Source organism: Pocillopora verrucosa, chromosome 9, assembly GCF_036669915.1.
Source record: "Pocillopora verrucosa isolate sample1 chromosome 9, ASM3666991v2, whole genome shotgun sequence".
Classification (NCBI taxonomy): Eukaryota; Metazoa; Cnidaria; class Anthozoa; order Scleractinia; family Pocilloporidae; genus Pocillopora; species Pocillopora verrucosa.
In genome coordinates this window covers 1,791,564-1,809,299 of record NC_089320.1, presented here as the reverse complement: position 1 = coordinate 1,809,299, position 17,736 = coordinate 1,791,564, and the positions used below count along the sequence as shown (strand labels likewise).

Below are 17,736 nucleotides of genomic sequence, written 5' to 3'. Positions count from 1 at the left end.
TGAGCACATCATGCGAAAAAACAAAGACGTAAATAACCACATGTCCCCTCGAGTCTTTGCTGACAAACAAAATTTCTTTTTCGGATGAAATAAATGGTCATTCCAATTGATTGCTTTAGTCTGATAAAAAGCGCCGCAAAATTTGTATAAACATCGTATATCCACTCACTCTATCAACGATATCCACCGTGACGTATTCCACTGCTCTCATTCTTAATTCACGTGTCTTTGTGTTGTGGAGAGACAATTCAGAGATCTATATTGCAGAACTGTCATCAAGGAAAAAAGATTTAGCCTACTCTCTCTTCTAAGCTATTCTCTTCATTCTGTATTTACTATTTTTATGGAATTTTCCATGTTCTATTTTTCCACCAGAAAATTTATTTCCTAGTTACTTCTTTCGAAAAAGAAATGATTTCCTTTAGTCCTATTCGCTCTCCAAAGCCTGTTTTTCGATCCCCTTTCCTTGATCTCACATTTCCTAACTCAAATAATGACTCATTCGTACTTCACTTTTCGTTAAAAATTTGTGAAACATAATGTCTTTGCCCAACGTAGTAACATAATAAGCAGTTAAGTAGCATGTGTCTTTATTAAGGATTGCAAAGGTCGACAACGCCTGTAAGACGAATGTTCTGGTTTTTACTCCGTTTTAGCGCAGGATGCCAAAAATAGCAAAGGAAGGCTCTACAGTTGCTTCAATTCAGAGGTTTGTGCATAACTATTTTTGATGGAAAGTTCATGCTTTCAAGGTGAAAATCAAGATGACTCCGTGCATGCACTAGTCAAAGCAAGCTCAGGCGGAACTGTTACGTTGTTTATGATCTGAGCTTTAGCCAAGATTTCCTTGTAGTCCGTAATTCAGTCCATACGTACATTTACATTTGAAAGAAAACATAGAGAAAAAAGATAACCTACGACACTTTGTTTTCAGATGGAAACTCTTTTAAAACGAGCAAAAACCCAAAAAGGTAAATGGAGATTAATGGCGAATTGACAGCTGCTGGCGATTTCGAAATTTCTTTCATTTTCAAAGCATTTACCTCAATTTCAATTCTGAAAAGTTAATTGTTTATGACTGTGCGTATTTTCAATGTCAATATAAAATCAAGGGGAGATGCAATGAAATGCCTGCTTATTTTCGGAAAACATATGAGAGCGTTAACCATTTACAGCCTAATATCAATATAGATATTCTCCAAACTGTTCTCCATAAATTTCCTAAGGTGCTCTCAAGGTGAATTAGTTTTATAATCAAGAGCTTATTTAGTTGGTGTTCGTTTTCTTTATGCTCGTACTTTAGGGGTGGAAGGAGTGGTTCGCAAACATGAAAGCCTTCAATAGTAATATTTGTGCTCTTGTGTGAGGCGATTTAAGCGTTGTCAAAATGCAACTTATGGTGATATGTATGTTGGTAGAGATGCATGGCATGCAGGAGTGAAATTGTGCCTCAACCTACCTGCAAGGCAGGTGTGTGGAGGCAATAATTGAATTATAAGAATTGAATTGTTCACATTTTTTCAATCGTTGTAGAGATGGCTAAAGAAAGTCAAACTTGCATTTAATGGCACCATATTTAGCAGTTACCTTGTATTAAGCGGTCACTTGTCAAAGTCCCGAATTTGTTTCCGCTTAATAATTGTAATTTTCATCTCTATTAAGCGGCCACTCCTATTAAGCAGTCGTAGTTACCTTTAATAAGTCCCAACGGACCACTCAAACAAAACTAAGAAAAGTCTTAAATAATTTTTCATCCATTTTCTCTCCCAAAATCAAAAGTGAGTATTATTTTCGAGCGAGAAGTCAATTACAGCATACAGTGGCGTTATTTATGCTTTTTATAATACCCCTAATCTGTGGAAACTATATTTAGAAGTCAACCTGTATTAAGCGGTAACGTCGATGACCGCGTAATACAGGTTCGACTGTATGGAGTTTCTTACGAAGACTTTACTTAACTCTCACAGAGAACGGCGTTAAATATGAACGGAGTGGATGTCTCGGGAGCTGTGAAGATTACAACGTCAGTGGCACGCTTCCTAGAAAACACCAAGCGTCGACGAGCAGCTTTACAATTGTACAAAGAGTTGGTGACACTATTGGAATTCATCAAACAGGAGTTTAATTTATCAAAACCCACACTGAATGATAAAACACGAAAGATACTCGATGAGTGGACTATATCAGCATTTGTTTCCCTCGCTCAAGTCAACTTACATTTGGGTGAGTATAATGAGTCAAAGACATATGCTGAACTTGCCCTTGCTAAAAGGAGAGAAACTGGAAGCAAAGAGACAGAAAAGTTATGTCATCGAATAATATGTTTATGTCTGGCTTTTGGTTGTAGCCAACATGACCGAGACACTGTATGTTTAAAGGAAATGCTCTCAGTTATCAAGGAGTCCGGCGATACAGAGTCAGAAGCAACTGCCTGCTATTTACTTGCTATGAGACATTTTGAAGTTGGTCAAATGGAAGAGGCAGCAGAGTTTCTAGAGAAATCAATTCAAACGAGTCAGAAAGGTTGTTGCAGTTGGTTAGAGATGAAAAGCCTAATCGCACTAGGACATACGATGCTTTTGCCAGGCCAGAAAAACAAAGCGTTTCAAAAACTTGAGGAAGCTCTTCAAATAAGCGAAGAAATTGGAGACAAGAGGTGGAAAGCTAGTGCTCTTTTCGATTTAGGGAACGCTCATTATGCTGATGGTAGGTACGAAGAGGCAAGGAAGTTTTACGAGAACTCACTGCAACTCATTGCAAAATTGCCTCAAATAGGAATATGGGTTTATATTAGGCTCGGTACTGTTCTTGTTGAACTTAAACAATTTGACGAAGCCATGAAGCTTTTACACAAAGCCCTTGAAATCTGGGAAGAGGACAAACCAGTATACCAGACCTTACTCTGCAGGAACGAAATCTTCGCCGTACTCTGTCACCTACATCTACTTCTTGGTCAGCCGGAAAAAGCTACTGAGTATGTAAACAAAATATTAACAGGAAGTTGGCACAAAAGCAAGCATGTATCTCTTAGTTACCTAGGTGCCTACATTACCGCACACGGACACTTTGAAGAGGCATGCGACATTCTGGCTGAAAGCATCAAAAGTTATGAAAACTATTTTGAGTCTTTAAATGACAAATCCAAACTTACTGTAGGGGACATAGAAGTCAACATCATGATTTACCAGCATCGCTGCTCTCTGCTACTTGTTCTTGGTAAGTTTGCCGAGGCTCTATGTACAGCAGAGCAGGGTCGTGTCCGTGTATTGACAGAACTGTTGGCAAAGAAATACAGGATCCACGAAAAGGCCAAGTTTAGTGAAACGGAACTCAATAGCCTTATGGTTGGTCTGGCGGAGAGACATGTTATAGTTTATTTTGGCTCTGGTCTCAAAGACAGCATCTTCTGGATAATGAAAAATGAACTTGGTCCGAAATTGGAGGCGATTTCCCAAGAAAAAGCCAGAGTTGATACACTCCTTCAAGCCAACTCCAGGTCACTTTCTTGCAGTCGAAACGTCAACTGCGAGGACTGTACATTGTCAGCCTTGTATGAAATTCAGTCTGCTAATGATGATACCCAGCACGACAGTGCAGTGAGAAACGTCTCCTTGAAGAGACAGACGACGAGGTACGCGAGGTTGAAAAGTTACCCAATCAACTGTACAAGTCACTCATCGCTCCATTTGCTGATCGTATTCAGGGCCGAGAGCTTGTACTTGTTCCCGAGGGATCTATGGTCATGGTTCCTTTTGCCGCACTACAGGACGATTCTGGAAAGTACCTGTCTGAGTCGTGCAGTATTCGCATCATTCCTTCGTTGTCAACACTTAAGTTGATTCTTGACTCCCCAGAGAATTATCACAGCCGGAATGGAGCGCTGATCGTTGGCGATCCACAAGTGAGTCATGTCACAGCACTTCCGCAATTGAAAGCAGCTAGGCAGGAAGCTAAAGAAATTGCTGATCTTCTGGAGGTGGAGCCTTTGTTGGGTATGCAAGCCACGAAAGAAGAAGTGCTGCGACGAATAACGGATGTGTGTCTGGTACACATCGCCGCCCATGGTGACGCGGAAAGAGGAGAGATTGCTTGTGCACCTAACCCATCCTCCCCTCAAAACCCAACGAAGGAGGACTACATGCTAACCATGGCGGACGTTAGCAAGGTTCGGATCCGAGCGAAGCTTGTTGTACTAAGCTGTTGTCACAGTGCTAAAGGAAAGATTATGAAAGCCGAGGGAGTTGTGGGGATCGCTCGAGCCTTCATTGCTTCAGGAGCTCGTTCAGTGCTGGTTTCTCTGTGGGCCGTGGATGACAAAGCCACAAAGGAGTTCATGATTCGTTTTTACGGACATCTGAAGTGTGACAAAATGAGTTCCAGTGAAGCTCTTGACCAGACCATGAAGTGGATGAGAGAATCTGAGACGACCAGGTACACGGTGAGGGAATGGGCCCCATTCGTTCTGATTGGAGATGACGTCAATCTGGACTTATAAACCCTTTGTTATAAGTGAGGTGCAGTAAAACAAGAACACTGAAGGGAGAACTGTATCACTTTGCTAACATCATAAATACCTTCACCTTTCTTAAGCAATTTTTTTTCAGTTATTGGTAGCTTTTTTTACAAAGTTCTATAGAATTGTTAAAGAACTGTTTTGGATATAATAGGATTATTTTGTCGTAAAGCGAGTTGAAATTATTCGTCCAACTAAAACCTCTGATACAGCTTTTTAAGTAGGTTTTCGGAACTACGGCGAGGAATTTTGTTTTTCATATAAACAATAGTTTGATGAAGTTTCCAAATTTTTGCTACAAAATTAGAGTCATGGCTTTTTAAGCAAATTCACATAGTCGCCATAATATTGCGATAAACTTAAGGTTATTGATAACCTCAATACACACATTGTCCTTTCCTTTTACTTAACAGAAAACGAAGAAAAATGTAAACCACTTAGAAATCGTATTGACTGTCCTTTCTTCTGAGGAACTTTAAGTGTTTTCAATGTACTTCAGCTTATCGATCTGTAGAAATCGCGGTAGAGCTTCAGTTGGTTGGCTCTGATTGATCTAAGATTGCGGCTACTTTTTTCCGCGAAGAGTGTTTCTTTGCTCGTTCGTCCCCTCAGCTAACTAAGAAATAACTGCCCTATTCCGCATTATTTAAGCCTTTTTCCACATGAGACTTTACAGGAGAGTGAGACAAGGGGCCTTTACAAACGTTTGGTTTTCTAATGGAAATGGCATTGCCATTCGATTTTCTCAAACATCATAACTTGTTTATGTTCCGCAACAGTTTTAATATCAACAGGCACGTCGCCTTTTTTGACATGATGACAGAATGCAGGAACTATCATTTACGGAGAATTAGCACATCATGAGAACAAACAAAGACGTAAATAACCACATGTCCTCTCGAGCATTTCCTGACGAAGAAAATTTCTTTTTCGTTTGAAATAAATGATCATTCCAATTGATTGCTTTAGTCTGATAAAAAGCGCAGCGAAATTTGTATAAACATCGTTTGTCTGCTCACTCTATCAACGATATCCGCCGTACGTATTCCAATGCTCTCGTTCTTAGTACACGTGTCTTTGTGTTGTGGAGAGGCAATTCAGAGATCTATCTTGCAGAACTGTCACCAAGGAACGAAGACTTAACCTACTCTCTCTTCTAAACTCTCTTCACTAACTAAATTCTCTTCATTCTGCATTTGCCATTCTTAAGGACTTTTTCATGTTCTATTTTTCCACCAGAATATTTCATTTACTAATTTCTGCTTTCGAACAAGAATTTATTTTCTTAAGTCCTGTTCGCTTTCCAAAGCCTGTTTTTTTCGATCCTCTTTCCTTGATCTCACATTTCCTAATTCATATAACGACTCATTGGTACTTCACTTTTTGTTTAAAAATTTGTAAAACACAATGTCTTTGCCCAGCGGAAAAACATATTAAGAAGGAAGGTAACATACATCTTCATTTAGGATCGCAGAGATCGACGACAACACCTCTAAGACGATTGTTCTTACTCAGTTTTAGCGCAGGATGATAGAACACTTGACGAAAAGGACATGAAAAGCAAAGGGGGGTTCGAAAGTTGCTTGAGTTCAGAGTTTGTGCATAACTATTTTTGATTGAAAGTTCATGCTTTCAAGGTGAAAATCAAGATGACTCCGTGCACGCACTAGTCAAAGCAAGCCGAGACGGAATTGTTACGCTGTCAGTCATGATCTGAGCTTCGGGCAAGATTTCCTTATAGCCCGTAATTAAGTCCATACGTACATTTATTTGTGAAGGAAAAAATAGAGAAAAAAGATAACCTACGACATTTTGATTTTAGATGGAAACTCTTTTGAAACGAGCAAAAACCGGAAAGGGTAAATAAAAATTTGTCACAGTGTGAAAGGAAAGATTATGAAAGCCGAGGGAGTTGTGGGGATCGCTCGAGCCTTCATTGCTTCAGGAGCTCGTTCAGTGCTGGTTTCTCTGTGGGCCGTCGATGACAAAGCCACGAAAGAGTTCATGGTTCGTTTCTACGGGCATCTGAAGTGTGATAAAATGAGTGCCATTGAAGCTCTTGACCAGACCATGAAGTGGATGAGAGAATCTGAGACGACCAGGTACACGGTGAGGGAATGGGCCCCATTGGTTTTGATTGGAGATAACATCAATCTGGACCTATAAAAACTTTGTTTCAAATGAGGTGCAGCAAGACGAGAACACAGAAGGGAGAATTGTATCACTTTTCTAAAATTATAAATACCTTCATCTTTCTTAAGCAATTTTTTTGTGATTTATTAGTAACTTTTTTAAGGTTCTAGAGGATTGTTAAAGAACTTTTCTGGCTATGATAAGATTATTTTGTAGTAAAGCGAGTTGAAAGTGTTTGTTAAGCTCAAAGGTCTGATAAAGCTTTTAAAGTAGTTTTTCGGAACTACGGCAAGGAATTCTTTTTTTTTTCCATATAAACAATAGTTTGATGAATTTCCAAACTTTGGCTACAAAATTAAAGAGCCATAGCTTTTTAAGCGAATTCACACAGTTGCTGTATATTAATATTGCGATAATCTTAACGTTATTGATAACCTCGATAGACACAGTCCTTTACTTTTATTAAAAGTAAACCAAGAAACATTTAAACCGCTTAGAAATCGTATCGACTGTCCTTTCTTTCCAGGAACTTTAAGTATTTTCAATGCGGTTAAACTTATCGATCTGTAGAAATCGCGGTAGAGCTTCAGTTGGTTGGCGTGCTCTGATAGCGCCTACTTTTTTCCGCAAAGAGTACTTCGTTGCTCGTTTATCCTCAGTGCTAAGCTAAGAAAATAACCGTCATAATCCGTACTATTTATGCTTTTTCCACTTATAACTTTACGGGAGAGTAAGACAATGGGTCTTTACAAACGTTTGGTTTTCTAATGGAAATGACATTGGCATTCGATTTTTTCAAATATCATAACTTGTTTATGTTCCGCTTTAGTTTCAATATCAACAGACGCGTCGCCTTTTTTGACATGATGACAGACAGCAGGAGCTATCATTTGCCGAGAATGAGCACATCATGCGAACAAACAAAGACGTAAATAGCCACACGTTCTCTCGAGCCTTTCCTGACAAATAAAATTTCTTTTTCGTATGAAATAAAGGATCATTCCATTTAATTGCTTTAGTCTGATAAAAAGCGCAACAAAATTTCTATAAACATCGTATGCCTGCTCACTCTATCAATGATATTCACTATACGTATTTTACTGCTCTCTTTCTTAGCACAAGTGTCTTTGTGTTGTGAAGAGCCAATTCAGAGACTTTTTCATGTGCTTTTTTTCCACCAGAAAATTCCTTTTTCTAATTTCTACTTTCGAACAAGAAATTACTTCCTTAAGCCCTATTCGCTTTCCAAAGCCCGTTTTTTGGATCCTTTTTCTATGATTCCACATTTCCTAACTCATATCATGACTCATTTGTACTACACTTTTCGTTTAAGATTTGTGAAACATAATGTCTTTATCCAGCGGAGTAACATATTAAGCAGTAAAGTAGCATGTATCTTCATTTAGGATCGCAGAGAGCGACAACACCTCTGAGACGATTGTTCTAGCTTTTACTACTTTTTAGCACAGGATGATGGAATAATTGACCAAAATGACATGAATAGCAAAGGAAGGTTCTAAAGTTGCTTGAGTTCAGAGATTTGTGCATAACTATTTTTGATTGAAAGTTTATGTTTTCAAGGTGAAAATCAAGATGACTCCGTGCATGCACTAGTCAAAGCAAGCTGAGGCGGAACTGTTACGTTATTTTATGATCTGAGCCTCGAGCAAGATTTCCTTGTAGCCCGTAATTCAGTTCATACGTACATTTATTTTTTAAAAAGAAAAAATCGAGAAAAAAGATGACCTACGAAACCTTGTTTACAGATGGAAACACTTTTGAAACGAGCACAAACTCAAAAAGGTAAATGAAGATTTATGGAAAATTGACAGCTGCTGACGGTTTCTAAATTTCTTTCGTTTTCCAAGGTATTTACCTCAATGTCGTTTTGAAAACTCAATTGTTCTTGACAGTGTGTATTTCCAATGTCAATGTAAGATAAAAAAGGAAATCGTGTAAGGGCGTTAATCATCTACAGCTTAGCATCATTATACATATTGTCCAGACTGTTCTCTATACATTTCCTAAGGTGCTGCCAAGGTGAATTTGTTTTATAATTAAGAGCTTACTTAGTTGGTCTTTGTTTTCTTTATGCTCGTGACTTAGGGGTGGTAGGAGTGTTTCGCAAACATGAAAGCCTTCAATAGTAATATTTATGCACTCGTGTGCAGCAATTTAAGCGTTGTTAAAATGCATCTGATGATGATATGCATACTGGTAGAAATACATGATTATCAAACGTGCGTTATTCAGGCCAGGCAGTTGGGTGGAGGCAATAATTGAATTATAAGAATTGAACTGTTCACATTTTTCAATTGTGAACAAAGTCAAACCTGCATTAAGCGGCACCATATCTAGCGGTCACCCTATTAAGCGGTCGCAGTCACCCTTTACTGAGCCCCTACGGCCTGTTTATATTGTTCTCTACCTGTATTGAACGGTCACTGAAAGTGGGACCACTCAAACAAAACTAATAATAACCTGTTAAGAAACTTTTGATCCATTTCTCTCACCAAGAATCAAGGTATGTAGTATTTTCGAGCAAGATTCTGTACATTATTTGGTCAATTATGGCATAAAGTTGCGTTATTTAAGCTTTTTATAAAAAAAACCGCTAATCGGTGGAAACTGTATTCAGCAGTCGACCGCTTAATACAGTTTCGACTGTATGGAGTTTCTCATGAAGGTTTTACTTTACTCACTTAGAGAACGACGTTAAATATGAAGAAAGTGGATGCCTCGCGAGCTGTGAAAATTACAACGTCAGTGGCACGTTTCCTGGAAAACACCAAGCGTCGACGCGCAGCTTTAAAATTTTACAAAGAGTTGGTGACATTATTGGAATTCATCGAACAGGAATTCAATTCATCAAGAGCCTTAATGAATGATAAAACACGAAAGGAATTGGATCACAGCACTATATCAGCATTTCTTTCCATCGCTGTCATCAACTTACATTTGCTTAAGTATGATGAGTCAAAGATATATGCTGAACTTGCTCTTGCTAAAAGTAGGAAAACTGGCAGCAAAAAGACAGAAGAGTCATGTCTTCGAATACTCTGTGTATGTTTGGCTTTTGATCGTAACCAATATGACCGAAATACTAAATGTTTAGAGGAAATACTCGCAGTTACCAAGGAATCTGGCGATACAGAGACAGAAGCAACTACCTACTATCTGCTTGCTATGAGACATGTTGACGTTAATCAGATGGAAGAGGCAGTAGAGTTTCTTGAGAAATCAATTCAAACGAGTCGAAAAGGTGGTTGCAGGTGGATAGAGGTTAAATGCTTAATCGCACTTGCACTTAATGTGCTTTCGCCAGGCCAGAAAAAGAAAGCGTTTCGGAAACTTGAGGAAGCTCTTCGAATATCCGAGGAAATTGGAGATTATGAAAGGAAAGCCTTTGCGCTTCAAGCTTTAGGGGACTTTTCTAGGGTTTATGGTAGGCTCGAAGAAGCAAAGGAGTTTTACGAGAAAAAGATTCAGCTCTGTACAAAATTGCCTTATGCAAGATTATCGGGTTATATGAGGCTTGGCACTGTTCTTCTTGAACTTCACCAATTTGACGAAGCCATGAAGTGTTTACACAAAGGTCTTGACATCTGTGGAGAGGACCATTCAGTAGGCCAGACCTTTCAATACGATATTTACGTGGAACTCTGTCGCCTTCACCTTCTCCTTGGTCAACCAGAAAAAGCTAGTGAGTATGTAAACAAAGTACTAACAGGAAGTTGGAACGAAAAGAACCATACTTCTCTCATGGTTCTTGGTTGCTATATTAGTAAACACGGGCACTTTGAACAAGCATACGACATCCTGGCTGAGAGCATCAAAGGTTATGAGAACAGTCTTGACCCTTTGAATGACGAGTCCAAACTTTCTGATGGAGACTTAGATGTCAACATCTGGATGTACACGTATCGTTGCTTTTTGCTGTTTGTTCTTGGTAAGTTTGCCGAGGCTTTGTGTACAGCAGAGCGAGGCCGTGCCCGTGTATTGACAGAACTTTTGGCAAAGGAATACGGCATTCAAGAAAAGGCCAAATTGAGTGAAACTGACCTATATAGCCTTATGGGTAGTTTGGCTAAGAGTCAAATCTTAGTTTTCTTTGGCTCTGCGGTCGATAAGAGCATCTTGTGGATAATGACAAATGAACAAGGCCCGAACTTGGAGGTAATGTCTCAAGAAAAAGCAGAAGTTGATTGTCTCCTTGAAGCTAATTTCGGGTCACTTTTTTGTAACCGAAACGTCAACTGCGAGGACCGTACATTGTCAGCCTTGTATGACATTCAGTCTGCTGATGATGATACCCAACACGACAGTGTCAGTGAGAAACGTCTCCTTGAAGAGACAGACGACGAGGTACGCGAGGTTGAAAACTTACCCAATCAACTGTACAGATCACTCATCGCTCCGTTTGCTGACCGTATTCAGGGCCGAGAGCTTGTACTTGTTCCCGAGGGATCTATGGTCATGATTCCTTTTGGCGCACTGCAGGACGATTCTGGAAAGTACCTGTCTGAGTCGTGCAGTATTCGCATCATTCCTTCGTTGTCAACACTTAAGTTGATTCTTGACTCCCCAGAGAATTATCACAGCCGGAATGGAGCGCTGATCGTTGGCGATCCACAAGTGAGTCATGTCACAGCACTTCCGCAATTGAAAGCAGCTAGGCAGGAAGCTAACGAAATTGCTGATCTTCTGGAGGTGGAGCCTTTGTTGGGTATGCAAGCCACGAAAGAAGAAGTGCTGCGACGAATAACGGATGTGTGTCTGGTACACATCGCCGCCCATGGTGCCGCGGAAAGAGGAGAGATTGCTTGTGCACCTAACCCATCCTCCCCTCAAAACCCAACGAAGGAGGACTACATGCTGACCATGGCGGACGTTAGCAAGGTTCGGATCCGAGCGAAGCTTGTTGTACTAAGCTGTTGTCACAGTGCTAAAGGAAAGATTATGAAAGCCGAGGGAGTTGTGGGGATCGCTCGAGCCTTCATTGCTTCAGGAGCTCGTTCAGTGCTGGTTTCTCTGTGGGCCGTGGATGACAAAGCCACAAAGAAGTTCATGATTCGTTTCTACGGACATCTCAAGTGTGACAAAATGAGTGCCAGTGAAGCTCTTCATCAGACCATGAAGTGGATGAGAGAATCTGAGACGACAAGGTACACGGTGAGGGAATGGGCCCCATTCGTTCTGATTGGAGATGACGTCAATCTGGACTTATAAACCCTTTGTTATAAGTGAGGTGCAGTAAGACAAGTACACTGAAGGAAGAACTGTATCACTTTGCTAACATTATAAATACCTTCACCTTTCTTAAGCAGTTTTTTTTTCAGTTATTGGTACCTTTTTTACAAAGTTCTATAGAATTGTTAAAGAACTGTTTTGGATATAATAGGATTATTTTGTCGTAAAGCGAGTTGAAATTATTTGTCAAGCTAAAACCTATGATATAGCTTTTTAAGTAGTTTTTCAGAACTACGGCGAGGAATTTTGTTTTTCATATAAACAATAGTTTGATGAAGTTTCTAAATTTTTGCTACAAAATTAGAGTCATGGCTTTTTAAGCAAATTCACATAGTCGCCATAATATTGCGATAAACTTAAGGTTATTGATTACCTCAATAGACACATTTTCCTTTCCTTTTATTTAACAGAAAACGAAGAAAAATGTAAACTGCTTCGAAATCGTATTGACTGTCTTTTCTTTCTCAGGAACTTTAAGTGTTTTCAATGTACTTCAACTTATCTATCTGTAGAAATCGTGGTAGAGCTTCAGTTGGTTGGCTCTGATTGATCTAAGATTGCGGCTGCTTTTTTCCGCAAAGAGTATTTCTTTGCTCGTTTGTCCCCTCAGCTAACTAAGAAATAACTGCCCTATTCCGCATTATTAAAGCCTTTTTCCACATGAGACTTTACAGGAGAATAAGACAAGGGGTTTTTACAAACGTTTGGTTTTCTAATGGAAATGGCATTGCCATTCGATGTTTTCAAACATCATAACTTGTTTATGTTCCGCATCAGTTTTAATATCAACAGGCACGTCGCCTTTTTTGACATGATGACAGACAGCAGGGACTATCATTTACGGAGAATGAGCACATCATGCGAACAAACAAAGACGTAAATAGCCACATGTCCTATCGAGCCTTTCCTGACGTAGAAATTTCTTTTTCGTTTGGAATAAATGATCATTCCAATTGATTGCTTTAGTCTGATAAAAAGCGCAGCGAAATTTGTATAAACATCGTATGTCCGCTCACTCTATCAACGATATCCGCCGTGCGTATTCCACTGGTCTCATTCTTAGTTAACGTGTCTTTGTGTTGTGGAGAGGCAATTCAGAGATCTATCTTGCAGAACTGTCACCAAGGAACGAAGACTTAACCTATTCTCTCTTATAAACTATTCTCTTCATTCTGCATTTGCTATTCTTAAGGCCTTTTTCATGTTCTATTTTTCCACCAGAATATTTCATTTCCTAATTTCTGCTTTCGAACAAGAAATGATTTGTTTAAGACCTATTCGCTTTCCAAAGCCTGTTTTTTTCGATCCTCTTTCCTTGATCTCACATTTCGTAACTCATATAACGACTCATTTGTACTTCACTTTTTGTTTAAAAATTTGTGAAACATAATGTCTTTGCCCAGCGGAGAAACATATTAAGAAGGAAAGTAGCATACATCTTCATTTAGGATCGCAGAGATCGACGACGCCTCTAAGACGATCGTTCTTACTCAGTTTTAGCGCAGGATGATAGAGCACTTGACGAAAAGGACATGAAAAGCAAAGGAAAGTTCTAAAGTTGCTTGAGTTCAGAGGTTTTTGCATAACTATTTTTGATTGAAAGTTCATGCTTTCAAGTTGAAAATCAAGATGACTCCGTGCATGCACTAGTTAAAGCAAGCTGAGACGGAACTGTTACGTTGTTCATGATCTGAGCTTCGGGCAAGATTTCCTTATAGCCCGTAATTAAGTCCATAGGTACATTTATTTGTGAAAGAAAAAATAGAGAAAAAAGATAACCTACGACATTTTGATTTTAGATGGAAACTCTTTTGAAACGAGCAAAAACCGGAAAGGGTAAATAAAAATTTTTCACAGTGCTAAAGGAAAGATTATGAAAGCCGAGGGAGTTGGGGGGATCGCTCGAGCCTTCATTGCTTCAGGAGCTCGTTCAGTGCTGGTTTCTCTGTGGGCCGTCGATGACAAAGCCACGAAAGAGTTCATGTTTCGTTTCTACGGGCATCTGAAGTGTGATAAAATGAGTGCCATTGAAGCTCTTGACCAGACCATGAAGTGGATGAGAGAATCTGAGACGACCAGGTACGCGGTGAGGGAATGGGCCCCATTGGTTTTGATTGGAGATAACATCAATCTGGACCTATAAAAACTTTGTTTCAAATGAGGTGCAGCAAGACGAGAACACAGAAGGGAGAATTGTATCACTTTTCTAAAATTATAAATACCTTCATCTTGAAATTAGAAGATCCTCGCAGCTAAGAACACTACTGAAACTAGTAGTTGTAAGTAGGACCTGAAAAAAAATTTCAGGCCCGTACGGGATTTGAACCCATAACCTCTGCGATACCGGTGCAGCGCTCTACCAATTGAACTAACAAGCCAACTAGGAGCTGGTCAATGAATTGGGTACAAATAAACATCCGAGTGAATGAAGATTTAGATATATGAAAATTCACATATTTGCACTGCGGTGGAAAGATGAATTTAGAAGATCCTCGCAGCTAAGAACACTACTGAAACTAGTAGTTGTAAGTAGGACCTTAAAAAAAAAAATTCAGGCCCGTACGGCATTCACTCGAATGTTTATTTGTACCCAATTCATTGACCAGCTCCTAGTTGGCTTGTTAGCCCAATTGATAGAGCGCTGCACCGGTATCGCAGAGGTCATGGGTTCAAATCCCGTACGGGCCTGAAATTTTTTTTTCAGGTCCTACTTACAACTACTAGTTTCAGTAGTGTTCTTAGCTGCGAGGATCTTCTAATTTCATCTTTCCACCGCAGTGCAAATATGTGAATTTTCATATATCTAAACCTTCATCTTTCTTAAGCAATTTTTTTTGTCAGTTATTAGTAACTTTTTTAAGGTTCTAGAGGATTGTTAAAGAACTTTTTTGGATATGATAAGATTATTATGTGATAAAGCGAGTTGAAAGTGTTTGTTAAGCTCAAACTTCTGATAAAGCTTTTAAAGTAGTTTTTCTGAACTACGGCAAGGAATTCTTTTTTTTTTCCATATAAACAATAATTTGATGAATTTCCAAATTTTGGCTACTAAATTAAAGAGCCATAGCTTTTTAAGCGAATTCACACAGTTGCTGTATATTAATATTGCGATAATCTTAACGTTATTGATAACCTCGATAGACACATTGTCCTTTACTTTTATTAAAAGTAAACCAAGAAACAGTTAAACCGCTTCGAAATCCTATCGACTGTCCTTTCTTTCCAGGAACTTTAAGTATTTTCAATGCGGTTAAACTTATCGATCTGTAGAAATCGCGGTAGAGCCTCAGTTGGTTGGCGTGCTCTGATAGCGCCTACTTTTTTCCGCAAAGAGTACTTCCTTGCTCGTTTATCCTCAGTGCTAAGCTAAGAAAATAACCGTCATAATCCGTACTATTTATGCTTTTTTCCACTTATAACTTTACGGGAGAGTAAGACAATGGGTCTTTACAAACGTTTGGTTTTCTAATGGAAATGACATTGGCATTCGATTTTTTCAAATATCATAACTTGTTTATGTTCCGCTTTAGTTTCAATATCAACAGACGCGTCGCCTTTTTGACATGATGACAGAGAGCAGGAAATATCATTTGCCGAGAATGAGCACATCACGCGAACAAACAAAGACGTAAATAGCCACACGTTCTCTCGAGCCTTTCCTGACAAATAAAATTTCTTTTTCGTATGAAATAAAGGATCATTCCATTTAATTGCTTTAGTCTGATAAAAAGCGCAACAAAATTTCTATAAACATCGTATGCCTGCTCACTCTATCAATGATATTCACTATACGTATTTTACTGCTCTCTTTCTTAGCACAAGTGTCTTTGTGTTGTGAAGAGCCAATTCAGAGACTTTTTCATGTTCTTTTTTTCCACCAGAAAATTCCTTTTTCTAATTTCTACTTTCGAACAAGAAATTACTTCCTTAAGCCCTATTCGCTTTCCAAAGCCCGTTTTTTGGATCCTTTTTCTATGATTCCACATTTCCTAACTCATATCATGACTCATTTGTACTACACTTTTCGTTTAAGATTTGTGAAACATAATGTCTTTATCCAGCGGAGTAACATATTAAGCAGTAAAGTAGCATGTATCTTCATTTAGGATCGCAGAGAGCGACAACACCTCTGAGACGATTGTTCTAGCTTTTACTACTTTTTAGCACAGGATGATGGAATAATTGACCAAAATGACATGAATAGCAAAGGAAGGTTCTAAAGTTGTTTGAGTTCAGAGGTTTGTGCATAACTATTTTTGATTGAAAGTTTATGCTTTCAAGGTGAAAATCAAGATGACTCCAAGCATGCACTAGTCAAAGCAAGCTGAGGCAGAACTCTTACGTTATCTATGATCTGAGCCTCGAGCAAGATTTCCTTGTAGCCCGTAATTCAGTTCATACGTACATTTATTTTTTAAGAAGAAAAAATCGAGAAAAAAGATAACCTACGAAACCTTGTTTACAGATGGAAACACTTTTGAAACGAGCACAAACCCAAAGAGGTAAATGAATATTTACGGCAAATTGACAGCTGCTGACGGTTTCTAAATTTCTTTCGTTTTCCAAGGTATTTACCTTAATGTCGTTTTGAAAACTCAATTGTTCTTGACAGTGTGTATTTCCAATGTCAATGTAAGATAAAAAAAGAAAACCTACAAGGGCGTTAATCATCTACAGCTTAGCATCAGTATACACTGTATTGTCCAAACTGTTCTCTATACATTTCCTAAGGTGCTGCCAAGGTGAATTTGTTTTATAATTAAGAGCTTACTTAGTTGGTGTTCGTTTTCTTTATGCTCGTGACTCAGGGGTGGTAGGAGTGTTTCGCAAACATGAAAGCCTTCAATAGTAATATTTATGCACTCGTGTGCAGCGATTTAAGCGTTGTTAAAATGCACCTGATGGTGATATGCATACTGGTAGAGATACATGATTATCAAACGTGCGTTATTCAGGCAAGCGGAAGTGACATTGTGCCTCAACCTACCTACCAGGCAGTTGGGTGGAGGCAATAATTGAATTATAAGAATTGAACTGTTCACATTTTTCAATTGTGAACAAAGTCAAACCTGCATTAGGCGGCACCATATCTAGCGGTCACCCTATTAAGCGGTCGCAGTCACCCTTTACTGAGCCCCCTCGGCCTGTTTATATTGTTCTCTACCTGTATTGAACGGTCACTGAACGTGGGACCACTCAAACAAAACTAATAATAATCTTTTAAGAAACTTTTGATCCATTTCTCTCACCAAGAATCAAGGTATGTAGTATTTTCGAGCAAGATTCTGTACATTATTTGGTCAATTATGGCATAAAGTGGCGTTATTTACGCTTTTTATAAAACCGCTAATCTGTGGAAACTGTATTCAGCAGTCGACCTGTATTAGACGGTCACGTGGATGACCGCTTAATACAGTTTTAACTGTATGGAGTTTCTCATGAAGGCTTTACTTTACTCACTTAGAGAACGGCGTTAAATATGAACAAAGTGGATGCCTCACGAGCTGTGAAAATTACAACGTCAGTGGCACGTTTCCTGGAAAACACCAAGCGTCGACGGGCAGCTTTAAAATTTTACAAAGAGTTGGTGACACTATTGGAATTCATCGAACAGGAATTTAATTCATCAAGAGCCTTAATGAATGATAAAACACGAAAGGAATTGGATTACAGCACTATATCAGCATTTCTTTCCATCGCTGTCATCAACTTACATTTGCTTGAGTATGATGAGTCAAGGATATATGCTGAACTTGCTCTTGCTAAAAGTAGGAAAACTGGCAGCAAAAAGACAGAAGAGTCATGTCTTCAAATACTCTGTGTATGTTTGGCTTTTGGTC

General features: G+C 39.0%; 1 protein-coding gene and 1 pseudogene across 1 annotated transcript; both read left to right on the top strand.

Moving 5' to 3' along the window:
- The first annotated feature begins 668 nt into the window (after positions 1-668).
- On the top strand, positions 669-4,495 carry LOC131791381 (tetratricopeptide repeat protein 28-like; annotated as a pseudogene).
- Positions 4,496-9,367: 4,872 nt separating this feature from the next.
- LOC131791382 (tetratricopeptide repeat protein 28-like) lies at positions 9,368-11,875 on the top strand. Its single transcript, XM_059108713.2, has one exon. The coding sequence runs from the start codon at positions 9,368-9,370 to the stop codon at positions 11,873-11,875; it is 2,508 nt and encodes an 835-aa protein (XP_058964696.2).
- The last annotated feature ends 5,861 nt before the right edge of the window (positions 11,876-17,736 follow it).